At 42.1% G+C, this 13,467-nt stretch overlaps 1 protein-coding gene across 3 annotated transcripts in view; it reads left to right on the top strand.

Moving 5' to 3' along the window:
* The window catches only part of kif26ab (kinesin family member 26Ab), a 98,136-nt gene that overhangs the window by 31,632 nt on the left and 53,037 nt on the right, over window positions 1-13,467 (top strand). For 2 of the 3 annotated variants that reach the window (XM_084741860.1, XM_084741861.1), the window contains exon 3: window positions 9,239-9,715. In XM_084741860.1, the coding sequence (XP_084597986.1) occupies window positions 9,239-9,715 (477 nt within the window). Of the gene's footprint in view, window positions 1-126; window positions 254-9,238; window positions 9,716-13,467 lie in introns of those variants that run through there. The other variant, XM_084741862.1, reaches the window with a different exon arrangement.

Genomic DNA, 13,467 nt, shown 5'->3' on the forward strand with positions numbered 1-13,467 from the left:
ATGTGTCGCTGTGACACTCTGGACAGGTGGAGCTATCATGTGTTGAAAGTGTCACCAAGGGGTAAAGCCTATTTGCATTTTCTGTCAGCAGTTCACTGACAGTTAAAGGGAGGAAAGGGCTAAATCACACAGGGCAGACAGACTGACATCTGTCTCTGCGAGCTCCACACGAACAGATGCCTGATGCAGGGAGACTTGGCTGGTCATTTAAGGGAATACTGATACAGAAAATTGATGTGCCTCCCTAAACAAGGTAATCGGCTGTTTGATCTAAAGATGGGGAAGTTTGTCCATTGTAATGTCTTGTTGATTCTGTAAGTAAGCAGTTTGTCTTCAAGATAGCTGCAGGATTAGGTAATTCCAGTTTATCTAAAATCTCAGAAGAATGTTATGTTCCCAACATTTTTGGCAGAGTTGAAAAGATGAAGGTTTTGAATCAGAATATGACTGAAATGGAATATAATGTTCAGGCATGTGGCTTCATTTGTGTACAATTACGTGAAAATAAGAAACGCTGTGCTTTTATTCTTTTATTACCTTGGAATGAGCCAGTTTTATTTACATAGGGTGCAGGTCCTCTTTCATGGAGGTTTCCATGTTTTTGCTGCAAGAAAAAATATATAAATAGTAATTCTTTCTATATTGCGGTACCGAAAGGATTAAATGAAGGTATCCAGAAGTTTTGATACTACTTGGTTCTGGGTTATTGCAGTTGAAGTGTTAAGGGTATCGATTAAGGAGTACTGATACCCAGCCTTAAACAATATATCGAATGTTTAATATTGATTGTTTAATTTTGTAAAAGACTGCTACTGACAGAGTAATATAATATAATTCAAGCATTTATCCACAAAGACAATTTTTGGTAATTTTTTACACACCGTAGGTAATGGCTGGATACTTTTACAGATCATTCCATTTTTCTGTTTTTTAAAATTGTTTCGTGGAATCTTTGATATTGTCACGTCCCTTTGCAGCTAGCCTTCTTTGTTGTCATCACTCATTGAAATGACAATAGCTGATCTCACAGCACAGCTGCTGACTGCTGTTCAATATTATGAGCAGTGATCAAATTTCATACTTGCTTAGTTGTCAACAACAGAAAACAGATGTTAGATAAATTTTGACTCCAAATCACAGAGATGCTGATTTGCACAGGACAATTTCCATAAAAGGATCTCTGTGTTTGGCAAAATGTGGTCATTTGTGGTGGAAATTGTACTTTACAAATTACGGACATGGCAGATTTGAGCAGGATTAAGATCACAGGCAACCTTCACTGTTATTGCAAATTGCTAGAGGCTCCAAGGGGATACTAGTCGTGTTAGAATAGGGCTTAAATTGGTAATTTATTTTTGATGTTCCACCTTTGTATAACTATGAGGTTTTCTTAGTGAAATTGTGGAGTTTAAAATAGTTGAAATCACAGGGGAGTCGCAAAGAAACAGGAGCAGTGAGACATCAGCCCGTGAAAAGCGGGAGCGGAATCGATTTTTGTAACCATATCTCTCACAAAAGCTTTAGCTAAGATAATGGGATAAGAGTCTAAATGTGGCTTCACTTAGACAAAAGCCAAATTTCGCATTAGAAATGCTGGAGACGCGGCAGAGATATTTCATCATTATTTGATGGAATCTCATTGTGCTCCAATAAAACCCCCCAAAGAGTGACAGAAAAATGAAGCAGCCAGACTTTTTCACACAGCCACTGAGGGAGGATGAATGAATTCATTACTGCGGTGGTGTGTGTTTTTGTCTGAGGCGGTATTATCAGGCAGGTAATGACAGTGTTCTGGTGTTGCTGCAGATACTGTTGCTTTGTTTGGGGGAAACTTTATTATAGGTTTGTTTAATCCTGTCAAGTCAGCAAACAGAGGCGAAACATCTGTTTGATGTGATTTGGTGAGCCGTCCTATTTTGTGTTCGACCAAAGGCGTTCCCACAGAGTTAAATAGCATGCTAGTGTGACATCCTGAGTCATTGTCCTTTCTGCCTCCGAGCAGGCAGTGGTTAAATTTAATGGTCTGTATCCCAGATCTGCAGCTGCACTAAAAGCTCTACCTGATATCTAATCACAGTCACAGGCCTTCCAGCCCTCCGCTCCTTCAGGGGATCCAAGTCGAGTCAGCTGGCTTGGGAAGCGAGTAAAAGAGGTGGAGGTGGTGGGGATAGTTGAGAAGGAGCAGGGAGCAGAGAGGGATTACACCACTGGATGTGTTGCTTTTATCCTGGGAATGTAATCTGCCTTAATGCCCTGCGCTCACCCGGGGCAAGGCCAGCAGCTGTGCTCGTTTTTCTCCGACTTGGCTGTCAAGAGTGAGCCGGGGCTACCTGTGGGAAAGCAGGCCTGCTGGAAGCTCTCGTCCTCACCCTGGGACCTGGACTGGGGCTCCTGCAGTTTATTGTGGGCCAATCCCTTTGAGACTTATGGTGTGTGGTTAGGGTCAACACTGTCTCAGGCCGAGTAAACAGAGATGGCTTGGTCGCATCCTTGCAGGGGAGCAGAGGAAAGGAAAGTCAGGAGTTGAAAGGGCATTGGATGTTGCAGCTGCTGTGTGGTCTTGATTTTACAAGAAATGCAGTCATAGGAAGTACTTAAGAGTTGTAATGTGTGAACAGGACTGCTGCTGGTGAGAAAAAAGTTTAGTGAGGACAGATATAAAGCAGCGTGGTGTTGTACTGACTGTCTTTGAGGAATGTTTCCATGCTTGTACAGTTGTAAATGAGAAATGTGGAAAGGGAAAGAAGGAAAGGAAGACCGACTGACCAATTTAAACTTAGGTTCCAGCCTTTTTTAGTCCGTTTGAACTGAACCCTGGAGCCATTTCACCCTTGTTGTGGTTCGTTTGGGTTGGTGTGAATGCTGGATCGAGGACATTCTCCAGGCTTCCATTGCTAAAACTGAGAGAGAGCAACTAAAGAGTTTAAAAGCCCTCAGTTGCCAAACCAATCAAAAACTCTTCATCCTTTCAGACTTGGGATGGATGGAGATGGAGGGAGAGCTTTGTTTCAAATAAGGAGTGTCCTTGAAAAAATGTAAGGGTTGTAGGTTTGTTAGCCGTCGTTCTCACCACCTTTCTAGCAACTATTTTGCATTTCGAAATCCCCAGACAATCGGTAGATAGTGTGATCTTGATCGTCTAGTATCACAAGACTAACAACAACTCTCTGATATGCCTCGTAAGAGGTGGTCTTGGACCACTGTAAAGTGAACTGTGGTTCATTCCTGGTGTGAACACCATTTGAACCCATCAGAGAAGCATACCATTTCACTGGTTAAAAAATGTTTTGCTTTTCTGTTTTGATGGCTAGTAGAAGGTTGCTACCAAAATGTGGACTGGCAGGGGACAAACCTGGACTCAGAAATGCCTGCATTATTAAATTATTTAATAACCGCAGTCTTATAAGATGGTCATATGCATGCATAAAGTCAACATTTAGGAGTTAAAACTGGCTTGTGTTTGCGTTTATGGAACAATCACACTGAACACTGAAGATCAAGGGATACTGAAGCTCTTATCACTACACTGCTAGTTCAGTACTTGAAACATTGCCCTGAGAGTGATGACAGAAATAAGGAAGTAAACCACAGTTGACAGAGTGCCTCAGATTGTCTGCAGCTTTAAAACAGTTCAGATATGAGCAGACAAGCCGCAGGCTGCAGTATGTCAGAACTTTTCACTTTATTTTTTCATCATAATGGATGCATGTTGTATGCAATTTTGCTTCGTTTCCCTTTCTGCCACTGCTGCTGCAATGGGTCATGTGGAGCTTTTATGTCTGGGAAATATCTGTTGGGCTCAACTGGAATAGAAAATATGGTTTCCTAGAGTATTTTACTTTCAATGGAGCGTGCCTAAAAGTCACTCTACGAGCGAGGGGCCTCATGCATTTCAAATCACTATGACCTTCCCTTGATTCGAGTCAGCTTGCTACTGCTGTATATCTGGCATGGTGCTCACATCACATGATGAATGCAGAAACAGTCACATGGCAGTTACACTTTGTCTGGTTAGAGAAAGGTGTCCTGATGAGATGAGGTAAATGAGGTGTGATTTGAGGGAAAAATCTGATGTGGATCTTTGCCCGGCTCCGTTGGCGCCCAAAGGAGACATGGGAGAGAAATCATGCACATCTTTCTACCTGTCCCCTCATCCATAAGTGGTTACGGCTGAGCTTGTTTCCATCAGCCTCTGGGCATGGGCTGTCTGTGATGACACTCTCCATCAAGCTAGAGAGACAGTCAGTTAGTTGGGTGGCTGTCTCTCCTGCTGCTGTGGTTTTCATCACAGTTAGTGTGAGGGACAGAGACAAACTTAGGTCTCTAAGGGCCGTGAAGGGCTCATTCCACAGGCAGGCCTTTCTCTCCCTAGTGCGCTTGGCACACCTCCTTTCCATAATAAGGCCATAGCATCTGACTGCATTTGTCCCCAGAGTTTAATAAAGATCAGTGCTGACAGGCAGTAAACCAACACAACCACCCACAAGCCTCCAGGCAAGGGCCACAACCCCGGCCTGCCTCCTCCTCCCACCTCTCTTTCTCCCTCTGTCCTCTCATCCTCACCCGTGCAGTTTGACTCTCTCTGTGGACAGACCTCAGGTTGAAAACCAAAACCGTCTCCCACTTGTACAGAACAATGGCCGAGGAGTCAGAGCCCTGAAGTAGCTCCACGCCTCTTCGCTGTCGGGAATGCTTTGAACATTTGGATTGTGTTGGTGCTGCACATTACATACTTCTCTCAAGCAGTGCTACTCTTCACACCCACTTGCACCTGTCAGTAATAGATCATATGGATGATAAAAGAAACAATATGGCTGCAGGCGCCGGGTGTGCTCATGCATCACATGCTAGGTTTTCCACTTTATGCTTATGAACAAGCTTTCAAGCAGTTAGCTTTAATGTTCTAGCACAAACATAAGATTAAACTATTACAGGGTAACATTGGTATTCTTAAACCCAGACTCTATTTTCCCACATTTTTGTGGGACTAATGGGAACAACAATTTTTGAAATTGGTCCAGTATTTAGGGAGAGCAGTGTAGCTGTCAGAAGAGAAAGTAAGCTACAATGCCACTCCAAAAAAGTTCTTAAAATAAAGAACTTGAATCTTTTAGTTTTAGACATAAAAAAGTATTTCAGTCTGTTGAAGATAGAATGAAAGTCAATAATGGTGAATAAGTTAATGTTTTCAATTGCAGCCATTTAATTGTCAAGCACCCACATAATGTCAAATCAGTTACTTAACTGTGAATAGTTTTTTTTTAAATACAGAATTTTCTGAGTTACCAAAACTCAAGTTTACATAAAGAAGAAAAGTTAATTATCTCAACAAAAGATTATTTGTATAACTTTTTTTTTATTTCAAACCCAGTATGAGTTTGACTTAAAACTCGTAAAGACAGTTGCTTTTCCCAACTTTCTCTCCGTCTTTTTTTTCTTTTTCTTTTTTTTACAGAGCACGTGCAACTGCACACTGTCAGAGTCCACTAAAATACTTATTTTGGCCACCAACAGGTTCATATTGTTGTTAGAAATGTTTGACAGTATTATGGAAATGGGCGCTGCAGAGAGAGACCTTTTTTAAAGAGTACGATGTCTTAGTTTAACCAAAAACAGCTATTTTCTCGCTGTTCCCAAACTAGTCAGACTCCCTTAGCAAAACTGTCATTCACACTTGACAGAAAGAAAATAGAACTCACCAAACCATCTTGGCTTGTCTTTTCACTGCTCCAACAATCACCAGCTCTGGTTTGGTTGAAATAAACCCTTGACCAAAGTAAATTGGAAAATAATCTGTTTTTTCACGCTGTTTCTATCCACTGCTTCCCTGATCTCCTCTACCAATATTTTCACATCTAACATAGTAAATTAAGTGTTTATTTAGACCAAACCAAAGTTGGTGATTGTTGGAATAGTGGAAAGACAAGCACAGGCATTTATGGTGAGTTTTATTTTGTCTGAGTGAAGATTTCAATGACTTTCAAAATTCCAGTGCTGTAAATGGAACCTGGTTGGTTTGGTGAGTGAAACAGCTGTTTCGGGTTAATCAAAGCACATCTTAAAAAAGGTCAATCTCTGTAGTCAGACACTTAACAATAACAATCTGAGCCTGTCTGTGGCAAAAGCAAGCACTTTAAGTGGACTTAACTTTGATGGTGTGTAATTGCTGCAAAATGATTACATTTCAGCCCATTTTTTCCAGGTGACGGCTGCAACACTCTCGCTCTAGAGTGGATGAGATTCAAAAATCGTTGTTCCTGTTACTCGCTTTGACACAAAAACATGGGAACATGGGGTTGAAAAATTCTAAAGTTACTCTTTAAAGCTTGTGACTTCATGGTGACTGTTCAGCAAAGCTTTATTGTGTTAAATTTACATAGGTTTGTGTCCAGCATCTCTCTGTGAGTGATGTGTACCACCTTATAAAAATGGATTCTTTGGCCTTCAGTTTCATCTATACCCACATCATTCTCCTCCGCAATCCCCAACATCATCATCATCCTCATCATCAACACCGTCAGCCTCATAAGCCTGGTGGCCCTGACCCTTTATTCACTCCAGTGGGCATAAAGCTTACAGACAGCTTTACAGGAGAAGCCCGCTCTCTAACCTCCAGAATCCTAACTGAATAGCAGATGGGCTCAGCTTTGTGTGTCTTTTTATTAGCTCTCCTAAATCAACACCTAACAATGCATGGAGAGAGAGAGGGAAATTGATTTCTTCCATCTACCAGTGCCCTGAGGTGGGTAAAGGGGGTGGTCGGAGGGTAAAGGGTGAGGGGTGATGGAAGGGCGGAGTTGGCTGGTTATGACTTCGCCTCAATTTCCTGTCTAGGAAGCATGTACATGAAGCCAGACCAGACTGTGAAAATAGCAGCCAGAGGTGTTTTCTTTAGCTCGCATTTCACTCCAATTTGTTATAGACCGTTTCATCTTCATTCTTCAGAGGAACTGTCCTGTCCTGTGCATAAATATCCCACAGTAGAGATAGTTCACGTGTCAGTATATGTTTTTTTAAAGCACTATCATAGCATCATATTTCTATTATAAGCTTCTTACATTTAAATCCATTCCTCACTGGGATACAGTCCAGCATCAACATTCACTTGATACCATACTGCACTTGATCTACGGTACCATTAGCCAGTCGTCAGTCCATCACAGTTTCTCATTCGCCATGAGATTTATGGGATTTTCTACATCCTGAGTGTATTTCTCAGTTGTGCTCACATCCTGTCTGTGCCTGCCCATGTGTAAAGTCAGTAGCCAATATAGTAAATCATTAACCAGAAGCACTCAGTGAACATCAGGCCAGTTCTTTGCATGACTGTCCTTTAAGTGAAGTCATCATGTGGAGATTATGGTTATCCAGCAGGGTGTAATTCAGTATTATTCACTGTTTTCTGTCCATATTTGAGAAGATGAGGAATCCACAGATAATATGAATAATATGAGACTGTTAAAAATAAGAGTTCTTCCTGAAGGCCTGAGGTTCTACTCAAAGCTATCTGCTTCTAAAGAGCCTTTTTTTAAGAAAGGGTTTGTCAAGGGTTCCATTAAGAACTGTTTGTCTTGCGAACAACCCTTTTGGAAGAAAGAATTCTTCAAGGATTAATGAAATCTTTAAACTCTTTCGTCAAGGGTTCTTTCCACCATTATTTAAAAGGGTTCTCATGTGGCTGGGTTCTAGACAAAACCCTTGGAATATAAAAGGGTTCCCTCTAGATAAAACAGTTGGAATGTAAAAAGGTTTTTGGTCGGACCCCCTGAGTGGGTTTTAGGTAAAACCCTTGGAACAGAAAAGGGTTCTTCATAGAACCCCTGCAGGAGGCTTTAGATTAAACTGTTGGAATAGAAAAGGTTTCTTGGCAGATCCCCCTGATTGGGTTCTAGATAAAACCCTTGGAATATAAAAAGGAACATAATATATAAAAGGATTATACAAAGGGAATATAAAAGGGTTGTCTTTAGAAAAAAGGTTCTGGGTGGAACCATTCCACCACAGAAGGATTGTCTTTAGAAGCTCTCAAAGGAGATTCTGGGTGAAATCTTTCATAGATGGTTCTAGGCATAACCAAGTTCCAAGTGAAACCTTTATAAAAGGTTCTAGTGTATGAAGGTTGTGTGATCACACTGGTAACTCAGTGTGTGTTTGCAGAGAGAGGTCATGTAAAGTCCTTGTATTGAGCTGCCTTCATGATGGGAGGAGATTTAGGGTCCCTCTGCCGGCCTCTGTGCTCTCTGGGTCTGTTGGGTTAGCTGTATTAAGTGGCACTGCATTAAGGCAGAGGATTGTTGTTTCCCCGCCGCCTCACTCCTCCTGATCACCTCGGAGGTTCCACGGAGCAAAGGCCTCATAAACATTTATGTATGGGCTGTGGGCTGATGTCTTAGGCCACGACTCCACTGGGCAGAAGCGCAGTGCCCCTTTATGCCTCTTAAGAGACTGTGCTGTGTGTGTGTTTGCGTGTGGAAGTGTTTGTGTTAATGTTTATTTTCCCTAAAACAAAGAGAAAGTTATGTTCTGCCCTTGCTTAGGATTTGCATAGTTCACTGCATGCCTCCAGCTTCCTGGAGGACGTATTTATTTTCACATTTGGTGGCTTATCATATGTTTTCATGCTGAGGCACTTATCATATGTTAATGTATGGCTTTGGGCGCAAGAGTCTCCTCAGCTGTTGTTTTCTTTTGTCATTTCGTCCAAGCAGAGATGGACACCCTAGGGAGCCTTCTTAGAGATGGAGTGAAAGGACAAAACTCCACTGGACACCGTCTCTAAAAGCAGCAATAAGCTGAAATCTTTTCTTGTTTCTAAAGCTTCACAAAATAAATAAAATTTCACTTGTTTTCTGGGAGGAATGTCTCTGTGGGATCTTTAACTAATCTCTCTGAGCCTTATTTTAGCATCTTCTCCTCACATTTGGCTCGTTTGGTCTCTGTGAAATGAGCACATGCCTGGTCAACCTGATCAGCGGTCTTAAGTTGCATGCAGACGAAACATCTCAGTCTAAACAAACAACCAAGGAAGTGGTTAAATAAGCGAGTGATGGTCCCTGAGGACGGTTGGGGACCACACTGCTAGCAGACCACTGACGCGCCTGGAAAATGTGAACAACATCCAGGAAATCCTTTCAAAAGAACAGATAGTGAGATATGCTTGAGATCAACTTACATCATTGTGTGTGGGCATATTGTGCATGGAGTTCAAGCCTCTCTCTTGTGTGTGTTTGCTCTGCAGGACCCTGGATATGCAACCTTCCTCTTCGAACAGCTCCAAACACCTGGGAGCCATGACGCTGGTGTCAGCTGTTGCCAGGTGTGCTCCACCCCTCTCCACCAACTGAGGCAGGAGGCCTTGCAGACACTCCACGCTCCCATCCTCACCTTCAGCTCAGACATGGCAGCCCTACCCACTACGTCCTTTCTACCGCAGCCTGCAAGATTCACTATGTCGTCCTCCAGTGTCCATGCAAAACAGCTGCCCAAAGGCCAGTCGGCTGCCCACTCTGTCCTGCCCCTGGGGGAGCGGCACAGGGTGCCAGGCTGGTCGCAGAGCCCCTCTGTCTCCTCAGGGCCTAAGGCGAGCGTCCAGGTGACGGTGGCAGGAGGGCAGCTCAGTGGATCTGTGAGCTCTGTCACCATTCAGGCACAGCAGTACCTCGAGGGCATGTGGAGCATCTCCAGGGTCAACAACTTTGTCCCTCAGCCTAAACCGGTATGTCTTTCATGTCTCCTATTTTCGTCACATTTCATGCATTTTGATACAGAGAAACTTTAAAATTGTGCAAAAGTAGAATGAGCTAGCTATTAATTTCCTGCTTACACCTGGCATCAATAATTCAGTAATTCAAAAAGGCTTTATTGGCATGTGAAACATGTTTACATGTGTGAAATAAAAGCCACAAAAAGCACATAAACTGAATAAATGTGATTAGGATTGTATGAAATATACATTTATATATTCAAATGAGTAAAATGTAACTTAAAATAGAATAGAAAAATGTAGATTTTAAGGTAAAAAAATACAAATGCAAATAAGTGGGAACTGTATAAATACTGCAGTATTTTTAATGAATGTGTTTACAGATATTTGTTCTGTATATGTGAACAATAAGTATGTCAATGTACTGAGTGCACAATGAAAATGTTCAGTGCAAACTCCCATAAAAAATCATGCAATCTTGAGAGTTTGTTGAGTAAGGTGGAACTTAATAAAAGGCCCCTTCTGCTAATTCTTAATCATTTATACGTTCTGATAAATTCGGCACCAAGTACAAAACATTAAATTATTTCTTTCCTTGTAAAAAATATTGTGTTGCTGTGAAGAGCAGACAGGAGAGACACTCTGTAGTACTCTGGGATTTTGTAAAGCAGGACGCACACTTTTACTTTGTCTGACTCTGACATTAATGCCTTCCTTCATAATCTGTAATGTCAGAACATTTCCACACAGTCAGAAAGAGTAAAAGTGTTCATTCTTCAATTATAAAATCCCAGCACACCATGCAGCTTTGCTGCTTATAGTGCAGGAAAACATGAGGCTGGGCTGATACAGGAGTTTTAGTGTGGTGCTGATCTGAAAAAAGGAACTAATAGTCAAAGTAATAGATGTCACAAGTGGTCATTCAAGATGCATGTGGAGACGCATTCTACTGCCACGTGTGAAACGACGTACATCGAGCTGTCCACTTGTGATCAGATCACCCAAGACGCATGTTAATGTCAGGGGTAAACAGGCTTAGGTCAAACTACTTGGCCATAAGGACCATAAGACCATTCTAAATAAATTAAACATTCTGGGCAGTTTAATCATGAGGAAAAATCATAATGAATATTCCAAATAATCAACCTTAATCAACGAAAAATAGCTGTGAAATAGTTTGAAAAAACCTTTTATTGAAATGTCTCGTCATGTTAAGTCTTGTCACTACAAATGTTACATTTCAGACCTTTAGTAGAGATGAAGCCCTGCGGAGGATCTGTGAGTCCGAGCTCTGCAGGAGTGCTGACCTCTCATTCCTCAGTAGTCATGGAGCCTGAGTGATCTGAGGTCGGAGGTCATTGCAACACTAATCGGCTGACCTCCTCCTCAAGGGCATTTCAAATGACCACCCCACAGCCTCACCATAACTCTTCTCTCATGTTGGATAAGCATTAGTCTGTGCTTTGTTTGATGTCGGAGAGACTCATAAAGGTCTTGAGTTTTGCCCTTGGTGTCATGGGATTCATCATGCTGTACCTTGTTTACGACGTTAAGTTATTTATTTGCTCATTCAGGCAGTTTGTGTTCTTACATAAGGTTTACTGCAAGAAAGTGCTGCAGGGATTTCTAGCATCTTGGAGCGTGTTTCTAGCTGCTGATATGAAGGTGTCCTCTTGCTGATGTGTATTGATGGGGACATCTGGTGTCAGACCTCATTTACAAACCACTGTGACATTCTTCACCAGGTAGACCCCGTGTGCAGACCAAACAGCGTCAACATCATCTATTCCTTGCACGTTAATATTTCCCATCAGATATATAAACTGTAGATTTCTGCTCTAGCTGTGTTGATAACCACAGTCTGTTATGGGTCTTGGCAGTGTTGTTCCTTCCTTTCTGCTTGGCAATTGAAGACAGATTTTCACTCCTCCCTTTAATGTCAACAAGTGCCTTTAGAGATGGTTTATGGGAGGCCATCAAAAGCTTTTAACTGCATGTACGCAATCCAGGGCAAATCAAACAGCCTGGCACAGAGGGGAGAGGCAGACTTGTGTTCTCCATCTATGTGTCTAAAAGCAATTAGCGGCCCTTGGAGCTGCGATGAGTTGCTCAATGCCACATAGCTGAGGCTGGGGCCCTCATTGGACAGAGAGAAATGTCCCTTCAGGACATGAGGTTACAGCAGAAATGGTTGTTATTTTCTCAAGCTGGTTTCTTTCATTAAAACCAGATCCTTCAGAATGACAAAAACACACACACGCTCCCGAGGTTTGAGAGTTACTCCATGCCGAAAGGCACAAGATTCAATCCATTATTCCCTCTTGGTTTTTTTTGTGGGGAGAGTGTGCAGTGTTGTTCAGACAAAGAAGCATCGATGGACTTTGTGTGTGTCTGTGTGCGTGTGTGTGTGTGTGTGTCAGACTGAAATCCTTCAGAGTGTGTTAACCAGGGAGCCTGGGGCGCTCCCACACACAGCCCATTATCGGGCACCTTGAATCTCCCTTTTGGGAAAAGGCTCTGGTTAACATCTGGAATGATGTTTGCGGTCATTGGAATTGAAACTATCTGGCTCCCTCTTTGTAATTGGCTGACATTGGTTCATATGAGTGGAGCTGCCTTGGATTTTGCAAATGGCATCCACATGCACTTTTCTGAGGCAGTCTTTTGCAGGTCTAGAAACTGAAGCAAAACCCCAATTTAGATAAAATCCAAATTCACAACTGCTTAAAGTGATAGTTTGGATTATTTTAAGTTGCACTGGGTACATCATCATACCCCTGGCTTAGAGAAGCAGTGAGGAACATCAGCCTAGAAGCTAAGCAATGTACTGCAGTGGACAAGGTTGGCAACAACGCCACTTAAAAAACTAAACTAACCTAAAAAATGAATATCAGCTCAATTTTACACTATATTTCTAATATTTTCACAGCTCTACTGTGCCATCAAACAGCCTTTTCTGACGGGAAACCACTGTTATAGAAGCCAAATGTCACTCTCTCCAAACCAACCAAACACTATATACGAAATTTTACCTCGCAGAACACAGAAGTTGCTTGTCAGCAGCTAGTTAGTTTATGTTATTATGTGCCTGGTGAATCTGCACTATCCTTTTAAAACACCAGACACAGAATAACATTAACAAACTAGCCAATTGAGGCAATTAAAGACCAGCAACACATGTGGTGAGGTAAAATGGCTGTTTTTTTCCTATGAAGTTTGGTTGGTTTGGAGAGAGCGAGATTTGGCTTGTATAACAGTGGCTTTCCCATCGGAAAAGGCTGCCTGACTTAAAGTGTGAAAATATTCTAACTATCCCTTTAAGGCAATCAAGAAAACCACATTGCATGTAGTGTTATGCCTCTATTCAAAACAAAAAACTGATTGACCCAAATCTGTGATTCTCCCTTTGCTCCACAAAACCCACAGCCACATGTGCGCTAATCTACAAAGACTAAGTGCTCTTGACCCACGTGGGTTTCCGTTATTGGCCCACTGGTTGCCTGCTGCCATGGTCTGCTCCGCTGCCACCAATTTGAAGCCCAGCAGATGATCTTGGCTGCTGCTTCTTTGGTGCAGCTGGGTTTGTATGGCAGTGTGCCACAGGCAGCGAGGAGGATAAGAGAAGAAAAGGATACAGGAAGGAAAGGGAAGGAAAATTCCCTTCTCTCTACGTCTCTACAAATTAGGAAAAAATTAAAAATTAACAGTTAGGTGTTGGTATTTGCTTATAGACTGTTAAATGAACATCAGAATATTCTTCTTAA

The sequence above is a fragment of the Lutjanus erythropterus genome, chromosome 18 (genome assembly GCF_056507025.1).
Source record: "Lutjanus erythropterus isolate fLutEry1 chromosome 18, fLutEry1.hap2, whole genome shotgun sequence".
NCBI lineage: Eukaryota > Metazoa > Chordata > Actinopteri > Lutjaniformes > Lutjanidae > Lutjanus > Lutjanus erythropterus.